This window comes from Bufo gargarizans, chromosome 4 (assembly GCF_014858855.1).
Source record: "Bufo gargarizans isolate SCDJY-AF-19 chromosome 4, ASM1485885v1, whole genome shotgun sequence".
Lineage (NCBI taxonomy): Eukaryota > Metazoa > Chordata > Amphibia > Anura > Bufonidae > Bufo > Bufo gargarizans.
This window is the reverse complement of record NC_058083.1, coordinates 153,765,903-153,793,406: the sequence shown is the minus strand read 5'-3', so window position 1 is coordinate 153,793,406 and position 27,504 is coordinate 153,765,903. Positions and strand designations below refer to the sequence as shown.

Sequence of the window (27,504 nt, the reverse complement as noted above, 5' to 3'; positions counted from 1 at the left end):
CCAATTGTAATTGGCCGGAGTTAATGGGGCAAGAGCAGAAATCTTACGTCATGGTGGGCTAGCTTCAGAATGGTTTCAGAAGTCTGATCTCCTGCCAGAAGAGCCAGACGGACTCTTCTGCCTCCAGTGTGAAAGCATAGCAAACGTCACTAAAAAAATTACCAGACAATAATTTAACTTAGGAATAAAAAAAAAATTTAACCCCAAAAAAATATTTTTTTTTACAGATCACACAATTCGAATAATTGGTGGGTCTGGTCGGTGGACCAGTGAACTGGGATTTTCTTCATTTATACGTCTATCCCGAACAGACTCCGTTGTGTGAATGACCTCAATGGGTTCTTCGGGATGATCGTATAGGCTTCGCAATAAGACCACAGCAGAAACACATTGTGATTGCCGTTCAGCAGACACACGAGTTAAATAGGGCGCAAGACTTTTTAAAACCCTTTCCTTGTGTGTATCAGACCGATTCCGATTTAGAAATTCGAGAACCCGAGCATCATTTAGGCCTCGAACATCTACCTCGGAATCGGCCGCTGATCTGCGCTATCGTCTTCCTGCTGAAGGGCAAGCACGCCCCTCCGAAACCGGATTCGTTTCAGCGATGGCCTCATTAGGTGGAGGCATTATTACAGGTTCCGTCGGCTGTTCCACATTTAAAGATTGTTCCGGTGCAGCTTGAGATGGCTCTGAATGTAACACTTTACCGCTGTCCTCTGGATTACGTTCATTGGGTTCAGACGAAAGATTGTCCACAGTGCTGTAGAATAAAGAATTTATTTTAACTTTTACAATTTTTTACTTTATATAAAAAAAACTAATTTATGAAAAATATACTTACCCCCTAAGGTCCATCACAGGTTTTAGGAATTCGAATTGCTTTGTGTAGAGGTAAGGTTTCTTGTTTCTTTTTCAATGATCCATCCCCACTATGCAATTTTTGGTTAAGCTCCCTCCTGAATTGATCCCGGAAGGCAGTACGCAGTACCTTTTCATTACATCCTTTACTGTTAAAAAATAGAAAAAAAAAATGTTACATCAAATTTATATTAACAAACTTCTAAAATTTAGATGAGATAGGCAATATGCATGGGCCGGACGTAATGAATCCAAAACCGTTCAGCTATAATGCGTCCATGCGCCGTCAGATTTCGATAAATAAATATAAGTGCTCATGGCCACGAACGTAAGGGCTCCGTGCCCATGCTGTGGACCACAAATTGCTGTCCGTAATGCACAGACCGTGGGGCAGATGTGTGTAGATAGCTGACCCTCTCACTTGAATGGGATCCGTGATTCGCATCCGCTGCACCGCACCGCATTAACCACTTCAACCCCGCTAGCTGAAACCCCCTTAATGACCAGGCCACTTTTTACACTTCTGCACTACACTACTTTCACCGTTTATTGCTCGGTCATGCAACTTACCACCCAAATGAATTTTACCTCCTTTTCTTCTCACTAATAGAGCTTTCATTTGGTGGTATTTCATTGCTGCTGACATTTTTACTTTTTGCTATTAATCGAAATGTAAAAAAATTTTTGCAAAAAAATGCAATTTTTCACTTTCAGCTGTAAAATTTTGCAAAAAAAATTACATCCATATATAAATTTTCCCTAAATTTATTGTTCTACATGTCTTTGATAAAAAAAAAATGTTTGGGCAAAAAAAAATGGTTTGGGTAAAAGTTATAGCGTTTACAAACTATGGTACAAAAATGTGAATTTCCGCTTTTTGAAGCAGCTCTGACTTTCTGAGCACCTGTCATGTTTCCTGAGGTTCTACAATGCCCAGACAGTAGAAAACCCCCACAAATGACCCCATTTCGGAAAGTAGACACCCTAAGGTATTCGCTGATGGGCATAGTGAGTTCATAGAACTTTTTATTTTTTGTCACAAGTTAGCGGAAAATGATGATTTTTCTTTTTTCTTTTTTTTCTTACAAAGTCTCATATTCCACTAACTTGCGACAAAAAAAAATAAATTCTAGGAACTTGCCATGCCCCTCACGGAATACCTTGGGGTGTCTTCTTTCCAAAATGGGGTCACTTGTGGCGTAGTTATACTGCCCTGGCTATTTAGGGGCCCATATGTGTGAGAAGTAGTTTGCAATCAACATCAGTAAAAAATGACCGGTGAAATCCGAAAGGTGCACTTTGGAATGTGGGTCCCTTTGCCCACCTAGGCTGCAAAAAAGTGTCACACATGTGGTATCGCCGTACTCAGGAGAAGTTGGGGAATGTGTTTTGGGGTGTCATTTTACATATACCCATGCTGGGTGAGAGAAATATCTTGGCAAAAGACAACTTTTCAATTTTTTTTATACAAAGTTGGCATTTGACCAAGATATTTATCTCACCCAGCATGGGTATATGTAAAATGACACCCCAAAACACATTCCCCAACTTCTCCTGAGTACGGCGATACCAGATGTGTGACACATTTTTTTTTGCAGCCTAGATGCGCAAAGCGGCCCAAATTCCTTTTAGGAGGGCATTTTTAGACATTTGGATCCCAGACTTCTTCTCACGCTTTCGGGCCCCTAAAAAGCCAGGGCAGTATAAATACCCCACATGTGACCCCATTTTGGAAAGAAGACACCCCAAGGTATTCAATGAGGGGCATGGCGAGTTCATAGAATATTTTTTTTTTGGCACAAGTTAGCGGAAATATATATTTTTTGGGGTATTTTCTCACAAAGTCTCCCTTTCCGCTAACTTGGGACAAAAATTTCAATCTTTCATGGACTCAATATGCCCCTCACAGAATACCTTGGGGTGTCTTCTTTCCGAAATGGGGTCACATGTGGGGTACTTATACTGCCCTGGCATTTTAGGGGCCCTAAAGCGTGAGAAGAAGTCTGGAATATAAATGTCTAAAATATTTTACGCATTTGGATTCCGTGAGGAGTATGGTGAGTTCATGTGAGATTTTATTTTTTGACACAAGTTAGTGGAATATGAGACTTAGTAAGAAAAAACAAACAAAAAAAAAATTCCGCTAACTTAGGCCAAAAAAAATGTCTGAATGGAGCCTTACAGGGGGAGTGATCAATGACAGGGGGGTGATCAGGGAGTCTATATGGGGTGATCACCCCCCTGTCATTGATCACCCCCTGTCATTGATCACCCCCCTGTAAGGCTCCATTCAGACGTCTGTATGATTTTTACGGATCCACGGATACATGGATCGGATCCGCAAAACGCATACGGACGTCTGAATGGAGGATCCGATCCATGTATCCGTGGATCCGTAAAAATCATACGGACGTCTGAATGGAGCCTTAGAGGGGGGTGATCAATGACAGGGGGGTGATCAATGACAGGGGGTGATCAGGGAGTGTATATGAGGTGATCACCCCCGTCATTGATCACCCCCCTGTAAGGCTGCATTCAGACGTCCGTATGCGTTTTGTGGATCCGATCCATGTATCCGTGGATCCGTAAAAATTATACGGACGTCTGAATGGAGCCTTACAGGGGGGTGATCAATGACAGGGGGTGATCAGGGAATCTATATGGGTGATCACCCGCCTGTCATTGATCACCCCCCTGTAAGGCTGCATTCAGACGTCCGTATGCGTTTTGCGGATCCGATCCATGTATCCGTGGATCCGTAAAAATCATACGGACGTCTGAATGGAGCCTTACAGGGGGGTGATCAATGACAGGGGGATGATCAATGACAGGGAAGTGATCAGAAAGTCTATATGCGTGATCACCCCCTTGTCATTGATCACCCCCCTGTAAGGCTCCATTCAGACGTCCGTATGTGTTTTGCGGATCCGATCCATGTATCCGTGGATCCGTAAAAATCATACGGACATCTGAATGGAGCCTTACAGGGGGGTGATCAATGACAGGGGGGTGATCAATGACAGGGGGTGATCAGGGAATCTATATGGGTGATCACCCGCCTGTCATTGATCACCCCCCTGTAAGGCTCCATTCAGACGTCCATATGTGTTTTGCAGATCCGATCCATGTATCTGTGGATCCGTAAAAATCATACGGACGTCGTGAACGGAGCCTGACAAGGGGGTGATCAATGACAGGGGGGTGATCAATGACAGGGGGGTGATCAGGGAGTCTATATGGGGTGATCATGGGTGATCAGGGGTTCATAAGGGGTTAATAAGTGACAGGAAGGGAGGTGTAGTGTATTGTAGTGTTTTGTGGTACTTTACAGAGCTACCTGTGTCCTCTGGTGGTCGATCCAAACAAAAGGAACCACCAGAGGACCAGGTAGCAGGTATATTAGACGCTGTTATCAAAACAGCGTCTAATATACCTGTTAGGGGTTAAAAAAATCACATCTCCAGCCTGCCAGCTGGCAGGCTGGAGATCCACTCGCTTACCTTCCGTTCCTGTGCGCGCGTTCACAGGAAATCTCGGCCCTCGCGAGATGACGCGTATATGCATCACTCTGCGCAGGGCTGCCGCCTCCGGACCGCACATCTGCGTTAGGCGGTCCGGAGGCGGTTAAAGTAGTGCATGCACAATTTTTTTGCGGTGCAGAGGCACGGGCAGAAACACCACAGAAGCACTCTGCAGTGCTTCTATGGGGTTCCGGTCTGTCCTTCCACACCGCATCTCCCAGATCACTGACACACTGAAATGAATTGGCTCGTGATCTGTGTCGGTGCCATGAATTGTGGACACAACATAAGCAGGCTGCAATACGTCCACGGGGGCACACGGTCGTGTGCATGAGCTTTAAAGGGTTCTATGCCTGTGATTCTGTACCCAAAATCATCTTTCTGTCTATCAACTATGAATTGTGAAAGAGGCCTATATAAAATTGTTAAAATCAACAATATAAAGGACTTAATAAAGTTTTAACACAAGAATATTTAGAAAAAAAAAAGCTTGCTATGCCACAAGTTGAATAATGCATTGCAGATAGGGAAAAAATAAATAATGCAATGCAAGAAACACTAGGCCTCGTGCACAAAATATGAAAATATATAAGTTATAACACAGTGAGTGGCCATATATCCTAAAACAGCATAGAAAATGTTCAAATGAGCAACCCAAATTCACGGTCACTCAAATTTACACTATCTATGCTATTCAAGGACATAAGGCCCACTAACCGACCTTATGTCTGAATCTATACATTAAATTTACACATTTTATATTTTAACATTTAATACAATTTTTTTTTTTCTTTTTGCGATGTTCTCCGATTCCCAGGCAGATGGGATCAAATCTGATGCTATTTCTTCTCAGCAGGCGTCCTTCTTGGCACGGTCTTGATACTCTTCTCTGCGGGTGTCCCATAGGCAGGGGTGTTCTTGAATAAGAACTATCAATCGCTCCACCTCAAATGCAGGAATTTTTTCTTGAAGAGACAGAGACACTGTGCACATCCACACAACTTTTTCAGGCTCCTGAAGCACATGTCAGCAGGGAGCAGGCCTTATTTTTTTTTCTATTTCCTGTAAAAGGATCTGCAACATGCGGAACACATTGCTACATTCCGCATGTTATCTGCATTTTTTGCGGATCTATTGACTACAATTGGATGACGGAACGTATTTTGCGGACAAGAGTAGGACAGGGCAATTCTTTTTCACGGTTCCGCACAACGGAACGGAATATAATGACAGATGCGGACAGCACAATGAGTGCTGTCCGCATTTTTTGCGGGGCCATTGAAATGAATGGGTCCTCATAACGTTCCGCAAAATTGCAGAACGGATGCGGAATACAAAATACGGATGTGTGAATGGACCCTTATCAATAAACTGCAGTCCTTGAGCTTGGACTCCCATATTGTTGAATGGATTAGGCAGTGGCTGAGGGACAGACAACAGAGGGTTGTAGTCAATGGAGTATATTCAGACCAGGGTCTTGTTACCAGTGGGGTACCTTAGGGATCTGTTCTGGGACCCATATTCTTTAATATCTTTATCAGCGAAATTGCAGAATGCCTCGATGATAAGGTGTGTCTTTTTGCTAATGACACAAAGATTTGTAACAGGGTTGATGCTCCTGGAGGGATACACCAAATGGAAAAGGACTTAGGAAAACTAGAGGAATGGTCAAAAATCTGGCAACTAAAATGTAATGTTGATAAGTGTAAGATAATGCACCTGGGACGTAAAAACCCAAGAGCAGAATATAAAATCAGTGATACAGTCCTAACCTCAGTATCTGAGGAAAGGGATTTAGGGATCATTATTTCAGAAGACTTAAAGGTAGGCAGACAATGTCATAGAGCAGCAGGAAATGCTAGCAGAATGCTTGGGTGTATAGGGAGAGGCATTACCAGTAGAAAGAGGGAGGTGCTCATGCCGCTCTACAAAGCACTAGTGAGACCTCATTTGGAGTATTGTGAGCAGTACTGGAGACCATATCTCCAGAAGGATATTGATACTTTGGAGAGAGTTCAGAGAAGAGCTACTAAACTGGTACATGGATTGCAGGATAAAACTTACCAGGAAAGATTAAAGGACCTTAACATGTATAGCTTGGAAGAAAGACGAGACAGAGGGGATAAATACATAAAGGGAATCAACACGGCAAAAGAGGAAAGAATATTTAAAAGAAGAAAAACTGCTAAACGAGGACATAGTTTTAAATTAGAGGCGTAAAGGTTTAAAAGTACAAACCGGATTCCAAAAAAGTTGGGACACTAAACAAATTGTGAATAAAAACGGAATGCAATGATGTGGAGATGGCAAATGTCAATATTTTATTTGTAATAGAACGTAGATGACAGATCAAACGTTTAATCCGAGTAAATGTATAATTTTAAAAGAAAAATACGTTGATTCAAATTTTCACGGTGTCAACAAATCCCCAAAAAGTTGGGACAAGTAGCAATAAGAGGCTGGAAAAAGTAAGTTTGAGCATAGCGAAGAGCTGGAAGACCAATTAACACTAATTAGGTCAATTGCCAACATGATTGGGTATAAAAAGAGCTTCTCAGAGTGGCAGTGTCTCTCAGAAGCCAAGATGGGTAGAGGATCACCAATTCCCACAATGTTGCGCAGAAAGATAGTGGAGCAATATCAGAAAGGTGTTACCCAGCGAAAAATCGACTTTGCATCTATCATCATCAACTGTGCATAACATCATCCGAAGATTCAGAGAATCTGGAACAATCTCTGTGCGTAAGGGTCAAGGCCGTAAAACCATACTGGATCTCCGGGCCCTTAAACGACACTGCACCACAAACAGGAATGCTACTGTAAAGGAAATCACAGAATGGGCTCAGGAATACTTCCAGAAACCATTGTCAGTGAACACAATCCACCGTGCCATCCGCCGTTGCCAGCTGAAACTCTACAGTGCAAAGAAGAAGCCATTTCTAAGCAAGATCCACAAGCTCAGGCGTTTTCACTGGGCCAGGGATCATTTAAAATGGAGTGTGGCAAAATGGAAGACTGTTCTGTGGTCAGACGAGTCACGATTCGAAGTTCTTTTTGGAAATCTGGGACGCCATGTCATCCGGACCAAAGAGTACAAGGACAACCCAAGTTGTTATCAACGCTCAGTTCAGAAGCCTGCATCTCTGATGGTATGGGGTTGCATGAGTGCGTGTGGCATGGGCAGCTTGCATGTCTGGAAAGGCACCATCAATGCAGAAAAATATATTCAGGTTCTAGAACAACATATGCTCCCATCCAGACGGCATCTCTTTCAGGGAAGACCCTGCATTTTTCAACAAGATAATGCCAGACCACATTCTGCATCAATCACAACATCATGGCTGCGTAGGAGAAGGATCCGGGTACTGAAATGGCCAGTCTGCAGTCCAGATCTTTCACCTATAGAGAACATTTGGCGCATCATAAAGAGGAAGGTGCAACAAAGAAGGCCCAAGACGATTGAACAGTTAGAGGCCTGTATTAGACAAGAATGGGAGAGCATTCCTATTTCTAAACTTGAGAAACTGGTCTCCTCGGTCCCCAGACGTCTGTTGAGTGTTGTAAGAAGAAGGGGAGATGCCACACAGTGGTGAAAATGGCCTTGTCCCAACTTTTTGGGGATTTGTTGACACCATGAAATTCTGATTCAACATATTTTTCCCTTAAAATGGTACATTTTCTCAGTTTAAACTTTTGTTCCGTGATTTATGCTCTATTCTGAATAAAATAATAGAAGTTGGCACCTCCACATCATTGCATTCAGTTTTTATTCACGATTTGTATAGTGTCCCAACTTTTTTGGAATCCGGTTTGTAATATCAGGAAGTATTACTTTACTGAGAGAGTAGTGGATGCATGGAATAGCCTTCCTGCAGAAGTGCGAGCTGCAAATACAGTGAAGGAGTTTAAGGCTACTTTCACACTTGCGTTCGGAGCGGATCCGTCTGGTGTCTGCACAGACGGATCCGTTCCTATAATGCAAACGATGGTATCCGTTCAGAACGGATCCGTCTGCATTATATTTCAGAATAAAATCTAAGTCTAATTGTTAGTCAGACGGTTCCGCCCTGACTTTGCATTGAAAGTCAATGGGGGACGGATCCGTTTGAAATTGAACCATATTGTGTCAACTTCAAACGGATCCGTCCCCATTGACTTACATTGTAAGTCTGGATGGATCCGTTTGGCTCCGCACCGCCAGGCGGACACAAAAACGCTGCAAGCAGCGTTCGGGTGTCCGCCTGCTGAGCGGAGCGGAGGCCAAACGGTGCCAGACTGAGGCATTCTGAGCGGATCCGCATCCACTCAGAATGCATTGGAGCCGTACGGATCCGTTCGGGGCCGCTTGTGAGAGCCTTCAAACGGAACTCACAAGCAGAACCCCGAACGCAAGTGTGAAAGTAGCCTAAGCATGCATGGGCCCTATAGGCATAAGGCCATCTTTCATATAAGATAGGGCCAGGGGCTATTCATAGTAGTAAGTATATTGGGCAGACTAGATGGGCCAAATGGTTCTTATCTGCCGACACATTATATGTTTCTATGTTTCTAAGCAAGATATTCCAAAAAGCATCCCCATTGTCAACTTGAAACCAATAATTGACGATCACGGCATGCTGGGGGTTGTTGGTCGCCTAAACAAGGCTAAGTTAGAGATTTCAGAAAGGAATCCCCTCATTATTCCTGCCAATCACCATGTTACTACACTGCTGATACAGCATTATCATGGAAGAATCAAGCACCAAGGCAGACATTTCACTGAGGGTGTTTTAAGAGCCGTAGGTCTTTGGATAGTGAGAGCAAAAAGACAGGTTGCTCATATAATTCACCATTGCATTAAATGTCGCAAGGCAAGGGGAAAACTGCAACATCAACAAATGTCTGATTTGCCAGTTGATAGGACAAGCACCGAACCACTGTTTACTTATGTTGGTCTGGATGTCTTTGGGCCATGGACAGTCACTGAACAGCAGACAGCAAACGATGGGCAGTGTTGTTTACTAGTGTTGAGCGGGAGGTGCCATATTCGATTTTGCGATATTTCGCGAATATTCGTTAGAATATTTATCTTATATTTGTCGAAATCGAATATTCGTCATTATTCTATTTATCGCAAATAATATGCAATTTAATTATTTGCGTATTGCGAATTTTCTTTTAACTGTATAAGGCAACTTTCCTATGGCTATGGCTAGGCTAATATGTGTATTTTACGAATATTCTCTATATTGCTATAACTTAGTTTTTTAGAATATTCGTAATATTCTAAAAAAACTAAGTTATAGCAATATAACGAATATTCGTAAAATACACATATAGACTGTAATTCAGCTAATATAGTGCTATAATCTTTTTTTTTTACTTCAGTTTTGGAAAAAATGTACACTATAAAAAAAAAAATACTATAGCACTGTATTAGCTAAATTGCAGTCTATATGTGTATTTTACGAATATTCGCTATATTGATATAACTTTGTTTTTTAGAATATTCGCAATATTCTAAAAGACAAAGTTATAGCAATATAGTAAACATATTCATTATTTAGAATATTCGTCTTTTTTTCCCCCATTGTGTACTGTTATTCCACTTTGGCATACTGCTCCCCGACAAGTGTCCCTGTCACCATGGAAACGCCTGTGCGTTAGAATATACAATCGGATCTGAGTTTTCACGATCTCAGGGAAAACTCACATCCGATGGTATTTTCTAACCCATGGTGACGGGGACGCTCGTCGGGGAGGAGTATCCGAACAACTCTACAGATAGGAAAAATTTATGCGAAAATTCTAAATAACGAATATATTTACTATATTGCTATATATTCGTTTTTTAGAATATTGGTAATTTTATTTTCCATATGAAAACATGATTCCTCCCTGCTTAAGTTGCTTGTGGGCCAATGACTTATTGACCCACAAGAAAGAAGCAGGGAGGAATCATGTTTTCAGATGTTAAAAAATGAAGAATATAACAAATATATAGCACTATATTCGTAATATTCGCAAATTTGTAGTAATAGAAATTAAAGTAATAGAATCCATGAACGCTTCTAGTTTCATAGTTTCATCAATGCTTTAAGACAATTTCTCGCCATCAGAGGACCAGTAAAGCAAATGAGATCTGACTGTGGAACCAACTTCATAGGTGCCTGCCAAGAATTGCAAATCAACTCTAAGCCAGTTCAAGACTACTTGGCCAACAATGGTTATACATGGATCTTTAACCCTCGTCATGCCTCTCATATGGGCAGTTCATGGGAAAGAATGATAGGCATCACCCACAAAATATTAGACTGTATGCTAATTGGCTCAAACTTCTCAAGGCTAACCCATGAGACTTTGACCACCTTCCTAGCTGAGGTATCTGCTATCGTCAACGCAAGGCCTCTTGTACCTGTATCTATGGACCCAGAATCTCCTGCCATTCTCACTCCAGCAACTCTTCTCACTCAGAAGTTTGGATCTGTTCCTAATCCAACTAAAGATTCTTCTTCTGGTAACCTATATCAGAAACGGTGGAAACACGTTCAACATCTGGCCAACTGTTTCTGGAGCAGGTGGAAAAAGGAGTACTTAACCCTTCTTCAAGGACGTAGGAAGTGACAGCAGGTCAAGCCAAACTTACAAACAGAAGATCTTGTACTCTTGAAAGACTAAAAGGTGGAAAGAAATTCCTGGCCTATGGGTCTCATCTAAAAAATCTTTGCCAGTAAAGATGGCAAGGTTCGTCAGGTGAACAAGGCAGACATAGCAGAGCTGGAGACGGTTCAGAGGAGGGCAACTAAAGTAATAACTGGAATGGGGCAACTACAGTACCCTGAAAGATTATCAAAATTAGGGTATTCACTTTAGAAAAAAGACGTCTGAGGGGAGATCTAATTACTATGTATAAATATATCAGGGGGCAGTACAGAGATCTTTCCCATAATCTATTTATCCCCAGGACTGTGACGAGGGGACACCCTCTGCGTCTGGAGGAAGGAAGGTTTGTACACAAACATAGAAGAGGATTCTTTACGGTAAGAGCAGTGAGACTATGGAACTCTGTGCCTGATGGTGATGGTGAGTACAATAAAATAATTTAACAGGGGCCTGGATGAATTTCTGAAGTGTAATAATATTACAGGCTATACACTCACCTAAAGAATTATTAGGAACACCATACTAATACGGTGTTTCACCCCCTTTTGCCTTCAGAACTGCCTTAATTCTACGTGGCATTGATTCCACAAGGTGCTGATAGCATTCGTTAGAAATGTTGGCCCATATTGATAGGATAGCATCTTGCAGTTGATGGAGATTTGAGGGATGCACATCCAGGGCACGAAGCTCCCGTTCCACCACATCCCAAAGATGCTCTATTGGGTTGAGATCTGGTGACTGTGGGGGCCATTTTAGTAAAGTGAACTCATTGTCATGTTCAAGAAACCAATTTGAAATGATTCGAGCTTTGTGACATGGTGCATTATCCTGCTGGCAGTAGCCATCAGAGGATGGGTACATGGTGGTCATGAAGGGATGGACATGGTCAGAAGCAATGCTCAGGTAGCCCGTGGCATTTAAACGATGGCCAATTGGCACTAAGGGGCCTAAAGTGTGCCCAGAAAACATCCCCCACACCATTACACCACCACCACCAGCCTGCACAGTGGTAACAAGGCATGATGGATACATGTTCTCATTCTGTTTACGCCAAATTCGGACTCGAGACTCATCAGACCAGGCAACATTTTTCCAGTCTTCAACAGTCCAATTTTGGTGAGCTTGTGCAAATTGTAGCCTCTTTTTCCTATTTGTAGTGGAGATGAGTGGTACCCGGTGGGGTCTTCTGCTGTTGTAGCCCATCCGCCTCAAGGTTGTGCGTGTTGTGGCTTCACAAATGCTTTGCTGCATACCATGGTTGTAACAAGTGGTTATTTCAGTCAACGTTGCTCTTCTATCAGCTTGAATCAGTCGGCCCATTCTCCTCTGACCTCTAGCATCAACAAGGCATTTTCGTCCACAGGTGCCGCATACTGGATGTTTTTCCCTTTTCACACCATTCTTTGTAACTGAGCAGATTGTGAAATACTCAGACCGGCCCGTCTGGCACCAACAACCATGCCACGCTCAAAATTGCTTAAATCACCTTTCTTTACCATTGTGACATTCAGTTTGGAGTTCAGGAGATTGTCTTGACCAGGACCACAACCCTACATGCATTGAAGCAACTGCCATGTGATTGGTTGACTAGATAATCGCATTAATGAGAAATAGAACAGGTGTTCCTAATAATTCTTTAGGTGAGTGTAGCTTCTAGAGAGGGGTCGTTGATCCAGGGAGTTATTCTGATTGCCTGAATGGAGTCGGGAAGGAATTTTTTCCACCTTAAGTGGGGAAAATTGGCTTGTACCTCAGTTGTTTTTTTTTTGCCTTCCTCTGGATCAACTTGCAGGACAACAGGCCGAACTGGATGGACAAATGTCTTTTTCGGCCTTATATACTATGTTACTATGTTACTATGTAAATAACTGCCAGTTCCCTGTCTGTGTATCACCATGGAATTTATCAGCATACTGCCTTCTTCCTCTGAATGCACTGTAATCTAAATGGTGGCGGCTGATCAATTCTCAAAGATGGCACATTTTGTACATTTGCTGGGTCTTTTGGCTATATGGATTGTCCTTGCACATCATTTCTGATTTATATTAATCAGATCCTGGTCAGTTATCTATGACATTTTGCTTCTGCACATCATGATGAATGGGCTGCATTACTCTTCTGGGCAGAATATTTTACAGTAATCATTCTAGTAAATCTTACAGTAAGACCCCACCCTTTCTTAATTGTATATGGCTGCCAACCAAAGGTTTGGTCTGTGACTATCTCCTCTTGAATCCCAACAGCTGATTCTACTGCCACTAACTTCACTCAGATCTGGCAAGAAACTAAAGGCCCTTGACACTGCGTGATGTTCTGGCATATTATCTCTAATGAGCGTTCGTCAGTAATAATTTGCCTGTGTAAAGGTGCCGCTGATTACCCAATAAACGAGAAAAACACAGACACTTAAATCATAGGGGGTTTATTAATCTGAAATATGCTTAAATTAGGTGTATTTTAGGTGCAGATGGCAGCGCAAAGGTTAGTTGCACCATTATCTGCAACTTTTCACGCTGGTGTTGGATGCGCCAAAGTTATGGAGAGGCCTGCACCTCTTTATAACTTTGGCGGATCCACCGCCAACTACGGGGCTTTATTAAGACCAGCAGGAGGACTTTCTTCATGGTGGACTGAAAGGACTATGGTCCAGAGGACAGATCTTGGGCACCGGCTGAGAACATTAATGCCCCTGTTCTTCCCCTGAATTCTGACCCTGAATTTCCTGCAGCAATCCAGGTCAAAGAAGAGAGGGAGTAAGGGGGCGGAGTATGTTGCTCCACTCAACTGTCCATGGTCTCAGCCTCCCGGCAGCCCAGGCCTGCCACCTGCTCTCCTCCTTTCCCTTGTGAGCCTGGCCTCCAGGAGAACTCTGGTCCTGCTCGCAGGCTGAGACCTGATAGGCTACACTTGTTGCACCCATAAGGTGCTTGTGCACGCCCTCTTAAAGGACCAGCTTGCATGTATCCCAATCTTCACCAGCCAAACTGTGGATATTTAAGGCACAAACCTCTGCCCGTATTCTTACTCTGCCTGCGAACCACACTGGGACTAGCAACATCCAGAGCCCTAAATGGGTTTTAAAGGGTGAATACCAGGGAACCTCCAGCCCTTAGGTCTAGCCTGCGATCAAACCAACTGGTTGGTACAGTGGTTCCACACTCACTGCCATAGCAATTGGACTAGTGTGCAACAAATAAACAACATGGGCAGCACAGTCGCTCAGTGGTTAGCACTGGTGCCTTGCAGAGCTGGGGTCCTAGGTTCGAATCTGACCACGGACAACATCTGCATGGAGTTTGTATGTTCTCCCCGTGTTTGTGTGGGTTTCCTCCGGGTACTTCGGTTTCCTCCCACACTCCAAAGATATACTGATAGGGACCTTAGATTGTGAGCTCCATTGGGGACAGTTAGATGATAATGTCTGTAAAGCGCTGCGGAATATAGTAGCGCTATATAAGTGCATAAAATAAACAATAAACTCACCAATAGATGTCAGCAAACAGGATGAAGATGGCAATAAATAAGGAGTCCTGTAATGGAACAGACAGCATGCAATTACAGTGTACAGATATGTGCAATAAATGTAGGTAGAAGGAATAAACCCAAGCAAAAACTGAACTTAAACTGCTAAATTTAACAAAACAATAGAAGATGAAGACCAAAACAGCAAACACAAAGCTAGGCCTACAACAACAATACAGACAAAAATAAGTCTGTGAAACCACAAATCCCAGAATGCAGTGAAACAAGGCCAATGGACTATGATTTAAGACACTAGCAAAGAGCTTTCACTATTGCCAGGAAAGAGGCACAGAAACTAAATATATTGAAAGGTATACCAATTAAAAACACCTTCCTGCAAGCACCAGAGTAAGCAAGCTGATAAAAGATAATTGTTGCTCGTAACAGCAATCTGACTGGCTAATCTACTTTTTGTTTGAATCAGTTTTGAAAAATCTTCACCAAGGGTTAAAATAGACAGAATTACTTCCCTCCACCAATCCTCCATTTTGACACTGCATTTCCCCTGCTTCCTACCTCTTGTCCAGGCTTAAAATGCTGGAAATGCCAGCAAAATACCAGTCAGCCAATCACTGGCTGAGGCAGGTCACTGCTAAGTTCAGTGATAACTAGGTGGGCCTCTCCTGGCATTTCCAGCATGTGGAGCCAGGTCAGGAAGTGGAGAGAAGCATAGACAGGAACAACATAGAAACTGCATTAGTGAAGGAATGGTGGTGAGGAGTAATGATTTTTTTTATTATTATGTCCCTGGATAACCCCTCTAATGAAGACCAATGCAGAACATAGTGTCACATATTCTGGACTGGTCACCAAAAGTTTTAGCAGAAACTTTTTTTTAGGTATTTAGGTACAGGAATACGTCTACAGAACCCTACGACTACCAACATAGAACATTAAAGAAATAATCTAATTGTAATAAAACAAAAAATGGTAAGAAATATATTATGGCCATCAAGCATAGCATATGTTTTACTGTCACAGATAGCAAAGCTTTGGCAAATAGTTATGTAGAAAACATTTATTTGGGCTTTGAGAGCTCACATTAAAATACTTTTCAACTCCACATACAACCACTGCATTAGGTCCTTGATCTACAATAGTATCTTGTGTAATAGAACATAACATTAGTTTAAAGGGGTTTTCCAGGCTCAATGATGACCTATCTTCATTACAGGTCATTAATAATCCAATCGTTGGGGGTCCAAAATGCTGCGCCCCACCGACCAGCGGTTCCCTGCAACCCCAGTGCTGAAACTAACACTGTGAATAGAACAGAAAGCAGGGCTCCATTTACAGTGTAGTGGCCATGCTGGGTTACTACAGCTCAGCTCCTGGAAGCTAGGCTGCAGTAAGCCAACAAGGTCACTACACTTTGAATGGTGTTGTGCCTTCTGTTCCATTTACAGTGCTAGTTCCAGTGCTGATGGCTGTAGTGTCAGAGAATAGGTCATCAATCTCAGGGACCTGGAAACCCCCTTAAAGCAGATCTGTTTGGCATATAATGCTGTTAGTAAACGATATACGGTATAAAGGTATAGCTAATATGGCTTTTGGGCTAATCTGCCACAAAAGATTACCTATTGTTTTAGCACAATACTGTAATGTTTCAATCCACCGTGTAACAAAGGAAGGAATGCAAGAATAACAGAAATTAAGTCTAGTGACCTTGAGCAGAGACTTACACATTGAGTGTCAAATTGTGCTGCCCATGACAACCGTAAAACAGGACTAGGCTCAACCTTAATCTGACAGCGTTGGAATGTGGGAAGGCATTCTCAGCTTTGAATGCAGAGACTGTACCTGGTCTCCTCTGAGCTGCTCTTGCAAAGCAATTACAACAATGTCTGAGCAAATAGAAATTGCATGGAAACTGCTTGATCTTCATGATTCCATCTCGCTTTCCAAATCTGAAAGACAAGTCAGAAGAACAGGGGGGCTGAAGCAATGGCAGCTGGAGAGATGTCCACACTTAAGCTCATCAGTGACTCACTCTCTGGAAAACAAAAAGACCTTACTGTACGAGGCCGCCTGGAAAGGGGACGCAGATCAAGTCAATACCTTACTCAACTTTGGGATATCTGTAAACTGCCAGTAAGTTCAATGAAATACACGTATAATCAGAATACGTATAAAACATATTGTCGGTCAAGATGCAGATACATGCAATAGATTTATTAAAATGACCAACATTTTAGCAGCACTTCTAGCTATAGCGGACATTTTTTTCTTAAGTGGTACTGCTAATTGTATTAAAAGGTTGAAATTAATTTGTGATTTAAAAAAAAGTAAGACACAATAGACACTTCCCTTATTTTCAATGCAGCATTTTTGTGAATGTTTTACACAATGCATACTTTTTTACTTTTTCTCGAATTTGGCAGATAGATGGCACATTGGCAGATAATAAAGTAGACACTATTCTTAGTTAATAGACATCAGACAGGAAGCATGCCATCTTCACTGCAGTATGAGAGGATATTTGACTTATTGCCAAATGCATGTAAAAGGGGCTTCCTTTGGTATCTGGCTAGTAAACATTGGAAAATGATACAAGTGAACTATACTTTTTTACACTCATTTATGCTTATGCAAATTATTGTTTTATAAAGTGCGTAATGTCATCTACTAAAGTATATCAAATATAGTAAGGACTATAGTGGCAGGTACCTTTTAACATTTAGTATACTGCTCCATTAAACTGCCTTTCACCCAGTCCCAAAAATTCCTTCCAGCAGATCATATCAGGTAAAGCTCAGTACGAAAACAAATCCAAGTGTGTTTTGATATTGTCCGATTTTGCCTTGCTAATATCAGCGTATTTGCTCTATAACGACATTAAAACATGCCATTAAGTTCTAGCTATGTAATACACATAATATGTGGGATCAAGTTACTAAATACCCAGCTGAATAGCAGAGAGAATTGATAAGAATTGAGCACTCACTGCCTTCAAAAGTGTGGAGGTTTATTGACCAACTATGCAGCTGAATAGCAGTCACAGACCAGTGCTTTTGGTGTTGCCGTTACTTGCTTCCTAATATAGGACTGTTTCCAGGTAAAAATGTCTTTGTGATTTAATACATGGTAACTTCATTGTACCTCCTGCCTATTTATTACTTAGTAAATACCGATTTGTTTGGATTAATATAATACACTGTAATGACTACTACAGAAACTACAACATTGTTACTTTGTGCACATAAATGCACAGACAATAGAACATGACGGGCAAAGTTACAAAGCAAACACAATTTTAAAAGCTATATGATTATTGAGAATCTAACAAGTACAATAAAATATGTTTTCTTAAGATTACCCACAGCAATCTAGTAGAAATTATGCTACTCATGAAATCACAGCGGTAAGGTCATTGAAAACAGGGAGATAAGTGAAGCGTAACACCATTATAAACTTATATAAACAATTATAGACATTCAGTGTGACTGCAGTTACGTCACTCTCCAATCATTTTAATATGGTGTAGTAAGGTGAACAGAAATGTGTATGGTAAAGTCCTGGAAGGGGTGTATATCCCACCCAGGTTCCTCAACTGGGTGAGGTTAATGAAATCCAGAAAGTTAAAATGGTCTCAGCAATGTGTAGGTTGCTGAGACAGTTTTGTTAAGTTTATGGGCTGGATTTTATTGGACTGGGGAAGGTAGGCTTGGTAGATGGACCTCCCCAGTCCATCCCATTCTGGGGCAGATTTTTCCCCTAGCCTGAGGGATCCCTAGCTGAATCCAGCTGAGATCGTTATTACATTATGGGGAAATAAAGCACAGTCCAGGCTGTTAGTCTAGGGATAGTGATGCCTGGAGAAAGTCTGGAAAGCTGGCTGCCCTGCGCGCTAGAGAAGCCAAATTCTTTGTGTGGCCTGTGTTCAATAGATTAGCTTGATCTTCACTGTATTTGCTAGAGCCCAGATGGGCAGGTGTTTATTTTGGTTTGGTTTATGTTTTGTGGTGCTGGACCTTCACCTTACCCAGTGAGCTATAACTGGTGTTTGCCTGTATTGCCGGAGTCTCATAAAAATAAAGCATCATTTGGACTTTAACCCTGTGGTCTGCAAGATAATCTGTCACCACCTCCCTGCTTGAGAGAGCAATCCCTTACAATTGGTAGAGGATGCGGGCGAAAGCAAGTTGCTAAGGGCAATGGCGTGACAGTTGGTGATTTAATGTCCTGGGTGAAAGCTGCTGCAACATTACAAAGTTCATCGGATACCATGGAGGAAATGATGAAGATGTTTTTGCAGGCCAGTCTGGAGGAAAAGAAAAAGATATGCCGAGGATAGAAAGAGACACGAAGAAGTCTTACGTGTCCAACAACAAGCTAATGTGCAGCAACAACAGGTCATGGCACAGCAGCATAAAACCAATCGTTTACTGCTAGAGCAGATTGCTGTATTGAGAGAGACTGTTGTAGCTCTTGCTCCGCATGTGGAGGTAAGCCCCCCGGAGACTTTAAATGTGAGGAGGGTTGTGCAGCGGGGCCTTGCAAAAACTGACGCCTGATGATGATATAGAGGCTTACCTGACCATATTTGATAGGATGGCGGAGAGAGAAAGACAGCCAGTAGCAGAGTGGGCAGAGGTCCTTGCGCCCTTTTTGTCTGGCGAACCACAAAACGCCTACTATGACCTCAGGGAGCAGGATGTCCGGGACTATGCCAAATTAAAAATTGAGATCCTGGCTCGTTTGGGAATTACACCGGCTGTTCGTGCTCGGAGGGTCCACACATGGAGCTACACCATGGACAAGCCGGCCCGATCCCAGATGTTTGACCTTCTCCATCTTGTACGGAAGTGGCTGGAATCTGAGTCTTTTACGCAGGACCAGATCGTGGAGAAAGTAGTGGTGGATCACTATTTCAGAGCCCTCCCAGCGGAGCTGCAACGGTGGGTTGGACATGGAGAACCCAAAACTGCGGATCAGCTTGTAAACCTGGTGGGAAGGTTCCTGGTGACTGAGGACTACCTCATTGATGTCTCTGCCCACCAACACCTCCCCGGAGTACCCGACCCGTGTCATCCATGGGTAAGAGAGTTCCGGCTATTGGGGGTGTGTGGATGGGTGCAATAGGGAAAAAGGCTCTAGAGGTTGGACGTGGGCATAAGACTGAGTCTCCCAGGCAGTTCGGACCCGGATAGGTCTTCTTACCTAGGAGACCCCAGGCTTCCCAGTGCTGAAGGTGCCGTGAGTGGGGACACATTGCTGCCTATTGCCCTCTGACCTCAGAGCCCATGGAGTGTCGCTGTATGCGGAGCCAGTGTGTATGGCCTCACCAGGACTAGAGGCTGAGACGCAAATGTGCATCCTGGTGATAAATGACTGTTCTGTCGGGGCTCTGTTGGATTCCGGTAGTCTGGTCACCTTAGTGCATGCCAGCTTCGTGGCTGGGAATTATGTGCCGGACAAAAGAGTAAATGTGCTGTGCATCCATGGGGATGCAAAATCATACCCGGTGGCTCGGTTTAAGTTGGATACTCTAGCTGGGACTGTAACCTATGAAGTTGGGGTCATAAAAAGACTTATGCACAATATGATATTGGTCCGGGACTTTCCCTTGTTTTGGAAGTTGTGGGAGAAGAAAAACACTCAAAAAAGCACTCCTGCAGAATCTGTGCCTTCTCCTTTAAATAATCATTGCTGTGAGTTTCCCATTGAATACAATGGTTTAAAGGAAGAGACCATTGAAAACAATGGTGCCAATAAGGTGCAAAGTGAAGATGTCATGTTAACTGAAATGTCTGCTGAAACTTTGGGGTTATGTGACATACCTGATAACGACACTTTTCCATTGCAGGTGTTAGCTGGGGAAGATGAAGCTTCCCCAACTGGGGAAAATGTTTTGGACTCTGGGTAATTTTGGTACAGAGCAATTGAGAGACCCCACTCTTATGAGTGCTCACAGAAATGTTACCGTGATAGATGGTGTACCACAGGTACCAGAAGCTGACCAGAAATTTCTGCATTTTGCCATGAATGGAAACCTGCTGCATCGAGTTAACAAATGCAACAATGAAATTGTGGAGCAGCTTCTGGTGCCAAAACTCTATAGACGTATGGTACTAGATCTCGCACATAACCATGTACTTGGGGGTCATTTGGTTGTTAGCAAAACACAGAAGAGGGTACTACAAAGATTTTTCTGGCCTGGAGTGTACAAGGAAATATACAGGGAGTGCAGAATTATTAGGCAAGTTGTATTTTTGAGGATTAATTTTATTATTGAACAACAACCATGTTCTCAATGAACCCAAAAAACTCATTAATATCAAAGCTGAATATTTTTGGAAGTAGTTTTTAGTTTGTTTTTAGTTTTAGCTATTTTAGGGGGATATCTGTGTGTGCAGGTGACTATTACTGTGCATAATTATTAGGCAACTTAACAAAAAACAAATATATACCCATTTCAATTATTTATTTTTACCAGTGAAACCAATATAACATCTCAACATTCACAAATATACATTTCTGACATTCAAAAACAAAACAAAAACAAATCAGTGACCAATATAGCCACCTTTCTTTGCAAGGACACTCAAAAGCCTGCCATCCATGGATTCTGTCAGTGTTTTGATCTGTTCACCATCAACATTGCGTGCAGCAGCAACCACAGCCTCCCAGACACTGTTCAGAGAGGTGTACTGTTTTCCCTCCTTGTAAATCTCACATTTGATGATGGACCACAGGTTCTCAATGGGGTTCAGATCAGGTGAACAAGGAGGCCATGTCATTAGATTTTCTTCTTTTATACCCTTTCTTGCCAGCCACGCTGTGGAGTACTTGGACGCGTGTGATGGAGCATTGTCCTGCATGAAAATCATGTTTTTCTTGAAGGATGCAGACTTCTTCCTGTACCACTACTTGAAGAAGGTGTCTTCCAGAAACTGGCAGTAGGACTGGGAGTTGAGCTTGACTCCATCCTCAACCCGAAAAGGCCCCACAAGCTCATCTTTGATGATACCAGCCCAAACCAGTACTCCACCTCCACCTTGCTGGCGTCTGAGTCGGACTGGAGCTCTCTGCCCTTTACCAATCCAGCCACGGGCCCATCCATCTGGCCCATCAAGACTCACTCTCATTTCATCAGTCCATAAAACCTTAGAAAAATCAGTCTTGAGATATTTCTTGGCCCAGTCTTGACGTTTCAGCTTGTGTGTCTTGTTCAGTGGTGGTCGTCTTTCAGCCTTTCTTACCTTGGCCATGTCTCTGAGTATTGCACACCTTGTGCTTTTGGGCACTCCAGTGATGTTGCAGCTCTGAAATATGGCCAAAATGGTGGCAAGTGGCATCTTGGCAGCTGCACGCTTGACTTTTCTCAGTTCATGGGCAGTTATTTTGCGCCTTGGTTTTTCCACACGCTTCTTGCGACCCTGTTGACTATTTTGAATGAAACGCTTGATTGTTCGATGATCACGCTTCAGAAGCTTTGCAATTTTAAGAGTGCTGCATCCCTCTGCAAGATATCTCACTATTTTTGACTTTTCTGAGCCTGTCAAGTCCTTCTTTTGACCCATTTTGCCAAAGGAAAGGAAGTTGCCTAATAATTATGGACACCTGATATAGGGTGTTGATGTCATTAGACCACACCCCTTCTCATTACAGAGATGCACATCACCTAATATGCTTAATTGGTAGTAGGCTTTCGAGCCTATACAGCTTGGAGTAAGACAACATGCATAAAGAAGATGATGTGGTCAAAATACTCATTTGCCTAATAATTCTGCACTCCCTGTAATTATATTGCAAGTCCTGCCCCACCTGCCAGATAAGTGCCCTGGCCTCACATTTCCAGAGTCCCTTGGTGCCTCTTCCCATCATTGAGGTACCATGGATTTGGTGGGTCCCATTCTTAAGTCAGCTAGGGGACACCAGTTTTTCTTGGTTGTGTTGGACTATGCCACACGATACCCGGAAGCGGTACCCTTGCGAAACATGGCGTCCAAAAATATTGCCCGGAAATTAAATTTTATGTTCTCCCACACGGGAATCCCAAAGAAATTCTCATGGACCAGGGCACCCCGTTTATGTCAAAGATCATGAAAGAGTTGTGCAAGTTGTTCAAAATCACACAGATACGTACCTCGGTGTATAATCCCCAGACAGACGGGTTGGTCGAGAGGTTTAACAAGACTATGAAACAGATGTAAAAAAAAAGTGGTAGAAAAGGATGGTCGGGACTGGGACTGCCTCCTACTATACCTTATGTTCTCTATTAGGGAGGTGCCCCAGGCTTCTTTAGGGTTCTCGCCGTTTGAGTTACTATATGGCCATCACCCAAGGAGTTTCCTCGATGTATCTAAAGAAACCTGCGAGACTGAGGCTACCCCCAGAGTGTAAAGCATCATCGAACATGTGGCTGACAAGACCGGATAGCGACCGTGATGCCCACAGTTAAAGAACATCTGCAAAGAGCTCAGGCGGCTCAAAGCAGAATCTATAACAGGTCTGCAAAGGTAAGGAACTTTAATCTTGGGGACAGGGTCCTGATTTTAGTTCCCACTGTAGAAAGTAAGTTTCTGGCAAAGTGGTAGGGTCCCTACGGGATTATGGAAAAAGTGGGTGAGGTAAGCTATAAGGTGCACCAACCAGGAAGGAGAAGACCCTTCCACATTTACCACGTAACTCTGATCAAGCCATGGAAAGATCGGGAGTCATTGGTGGCCACACAGACCATGATTAATGAGGTGTCACCACCAATTCCCCCAGCACTGTCAGTACCCCAGAAATAAGAAGTAAAGGAGTTTCTACAGAAAAATAGAGGAAGCTTTTCTGACCTACCAGGCCATACCCACTTGATAAAACATTACATGAGAACTGTACCCCACAGTAAGGTGAATGTAAAGCCCTAGGGGATACCAGAAGCACGCAGAAAAGTGGTATCCTCTGAGGTTAGGCGCATGCTTGAGTTAGGGGTCATTGAGGAATCTACCAGTGTGTGGTCAAGCCAGGGGTCATTGAGGAATCTACCAGTGAGTGGTCAAGCCCTATTGTCTTAATCTCAAAGCTCAATGGGAATTGGCGGTTGTGTAATGATTTCCGGAAGCTAAACGAGGTGTCAAAATTCGATGCGTACCCCATGTCCAGAGTATATGAACTAATTGAGAGACTTGGGAAAGCAAGGTACATCACGACCCTGGACCTTACAAAAGGGTATTGGCAGATACTATTATCAGATGATGCAAAAGAAAAGATGGCATTCTCCATTCCAGAGGGGCTATTCCAGTACACAGTGATGCCGTTCAGAATACATGGAGCCCACGCTACATTTCAGAGGTTGATAGACCTAATCTTGAGGCCATATCGTGACTATGCTGCCGCTTACCTTGATGACAGGGCTACATTATTGGTAAAGGACTGGTTAAACCCCAGATCAATAAAGTAGAGGCGATACAAAACTGGTCTAGGTCATTAACAAAAAAAACAAGTCAGGGCCTTCCTTGGCATAACAGGGTACTACCACCTATTCGTAACGAATTTTGCCTTGATGGCAGCACTATTGACTGACTTAACGAAAGGCCCTAAGTCAGTAATGGTGAAGTGGACCCCAGAGGCAGAAAAGGCCTTTCAAAGCCTAAAGTCCGCCCTCTGTCAACAGCCAGTGCTCATTTCCCCAGATTTCAGAAAAGAGTTTCTGGTCCAGGCTGATGCGTCTGAGACAGGCTTGGGAGCAGTCCTGTCACAGGTGATAAATGGGGAGAAGCACCCAGTGATGTACCTAAGCAGGAAGTTGACCCCGGCAGAAAAAAATTATTCCATAGTGGAACGAGAATGTCTAGCCATTAAATAGGCTCTGGAGTCACTTAAATATTACCTGCTGGGGAAATTACAGGGGAACGCGGATGCTTTGTCCAGGATATACTGTTTGTTGGCCAAAAATAGACGGCCCCTGGAGAAGGGGGGGGGGGGGATATGTAGTAAAGTGAACAGAAATGTGTATGGTAAAGTCCTGGAAGCAGGGCCATCTTTAATATTGATTGGACCCTGGGCAAGAATTTACTTGGGCCCCCTGGATCCCGCCTTCCCACACCCTAGCATGCAATCATGCCCCTCCACCACAACACACACACGCACACAAAAAAATCCACACACCTCGTAGAGTAGTTAACTTTAATAATGATGACTGGCCACTAGAGGTGTTCCTTGGCAGTAATGTAAATACTGTCTTTTTTTCTGAAAAGGCAGTGTTTACATTAAAAAGCTTTCAGAGACATGCTATAGACACCAGAACTACTACGTTTAGCTGTTGTGGTTCTGGTGACTATAGTGTCCCTTAATATAGAGGGGGAAAAATTAATCAGTATAAAAGTATCAAATACAATGGTTGTATCATTATTCTAAAAGTTAAAAAAGCACAACCTGACACACATATATAGTATTTTGCAGATTACTTTTTTTTTTTTTACAATGTGCAGATAGTACTACTAATCTCTCCATCCACCCCTAAAGGGCAATACAGCGCCACATACCTCTTACTTCCAGTGAAGTCTATTTGATGTAGATGTTCTCTTTCCTCATCGTGTCTTTTCAGACCTTCAGACCAGACCACCATTTTTCAGCCATTTCTCATCTCTGCAGTTTGACAAACAAAATCTTAGTTTACAACTTTTCCATTATCCTCCCATCTTCTGGACAAATTATTCTACCACCCCCAATACTGTGCCGCTGTGCTCCCCAATACTATACTGCAGAAACAGATAAACCCCCTGATAATAGTAGTACCATGCAGATAGTGCCCTTCAATAATTATTGGCACACAGTGCCCTAAAATAACTGTGCCCAGCAAATAGTGCCCCTAACACTAATAGTGTAAACATAACGTCCCCCCAAAAAAATTGTGGTAAGCTGATACTGTGCCAAGGTGCCCCCACAGTAAAAGTGCTCCCAAAAGTCCCACCAATAGGAATAATTCTCTGCTAGAACACACATGGTAGTAATAGTGCTCCTACAGTGCCCCCAACATGTCCCCACTGTGCCCCAGAAGTAATAATGCTCCCATACTAGTAATCATGTTCCCCATAGACCCCCAGTAGTAATAAAGCCCATCATAATGCCTCCCAGTAGTAATAATTATCCTTATAATGTGCCAGTACAAAAAATACCCCCTTTTAATGAACCAGTTGAGCTAATGTCCCATAGTGCCCCCATAATGTGCCAGTAAAAAATACCCCTATATAGTGCCCCCAGTAAATGCCCCATAGTGCTCCTCTCCCCCCTTCTTCCTAGTGGCCTCCCATAATATACCAGTATAAAATGCCCCTATATATAGTGCTCGAGTAGATGCCCCCCATAATTTGCAAGTATAAAATACCCCTTCTTAGTGCCCCCATAGATGAGCCCATAGTACTCCTCTCTCCCCTTCCCCATAGTACCCACCATAATGTGCCCCAGTATAAAATGCCCCTATACAGAGCCCCCCCATATAAAATACCCCTTCTTTGTGGCCTCAGTAGAAGCCCCCATAGTGTTCCTCTCCCCCCGTCCCCCATATAAAATACCCCTTCTTTGTGGCCTCAATTTATGCCCCCCAATAATGTGCCAGTAAGAAGTGCCCCCATAGTGCCACCCAATAATGTGCCAGAAAAAAGTGCCACCAATAATGTGCCAGTAAGAAGTGCCCCATAGATGTCCCCCCAATCATGTGCTAGTAAAGTGCCCCCATAGATTCCCCCACAGTGTCCCCAATATTGTGCCAGTAAGATGTGCCCCCATAGATGCCCCCAATAATGTACCAGTAAGAAGTATCCCCATAGATGCCCCTAAAGTGCCACCCAACAATGTTCCAGTAAAAAGTGCCATCAATAATGTGCCAGTAAGAAGTTCCCCCATAGATGCCCCCACTGTGCCCCCCAATAATGTGCCAGTAAGATGTTCCCCCATAGATGCCCCCCAATAATGTTCCAGTAACAAGTGCCCCCATAGATGCCCCGCAATCATGTGTCAGTAGATGCCCCCCAATCATGTGCCAGTAACAAGTAGCCCCATAGATGTCCCTCAATCATGTGCCAATAACAAGTGCCCCCAATCATGTGCCAGTAGTAGTACCATATAAAAAAAAATAAACACTTATACTTACTTCCATCAGGCTGGCAGCGATGCGATGAAGGCCTCTTCCGGCTTGTCTCCCGAGCTGTACAGCTCAGGCGGCGCGATGACATCATCGCGCCCCCTGCACCGACCAGTGCCTGCAGCCTATCAAAGGAACCGGGAAGGGAGGCCTCTCCCTCCCCTGCCCCGCCGCAGCATTTCCATCTGTATCGCTGTCCAAGTACCCCCATAGATGCCCCCCAATCATGTGCCAGTAAAAAGTGCCCCCATAGATGCCCCCAATCATGTGCCAGTAACAAGTGCCCCCATAGATGCCCCCCAATCATGTGCCAGTAGTAGTACCATATAAAAAAAATAAACACAGCCTATAGCCTATCAGAGGAACGAGGAAGGGAGACGCTTCTCCCTCCCATGCCCCACCACAGCACTTCCATCTGTATCGCTGTCCTGAGGATGGCGATACAGATGACTATGCAGATGAGTGCTTCCACAATGTAAGCGATCATCTCCCTGTGCCCTGCTGCTGCTCCCCACGTCACCAGTGGCCAGCGGGGCTCAAGAGGCAGCTGCCTTGGGCCCCCAGGAGCAACTGGGTCTCGGGGCAGCTGTCCCTTTTGCCCCGCGTTAAAGACGGCCCTGCCTGGAAGGGGTGTATAGCCCACCCAGGTTCCTCAACTGGGTGAGGTAAATGAAATCCAGAAAGTTAAAATGGTCTCAGCAATGTGTAGGTTGCTGAGACAGTTTTGTTAAGTTTATGGGCTGGATTTTATTAGACTGGGGAAGGTAGGCTTGGCAGAGGGACCTCCCCAGTCCACCCCATTCCGGGGCAGGTTTTTCCCCTAGCCTGAGGGATCCCCAGCTGAAGCCAGCTGGGATCATTAAGGGGAAATAAAGCACAGTCCAG

At 43.5% G+C, this 27,504-nt stretch overlaps 1 protein-coding gene across 1 annotated transcript in view; it reads left to right on the top strand.

The window, feature by feature from the left end:
- The first annotated feature begins 16,348 nt into the window (after positions 1-16,348).
- The window catches only part of LOC122935987 (ankyrin repeat domain-containing protein 65-like), a 40,641-nt gene continuing 29,485 nt past the window's right edge, over positions 16,349-27,504 (top strand). Inside the window, exon 1 of the mRNA XM_044291962.1 lies at positions 16,349-16,637. Coding sequence (XP_044147897.1) covers positions 16,387-16,637 — 251 coding nt within the window. The 5' untranslated portion in view covers positions 16,349-16,386. The remainder of the gene's footprint in view (positions 16,638-27,504) is intronic.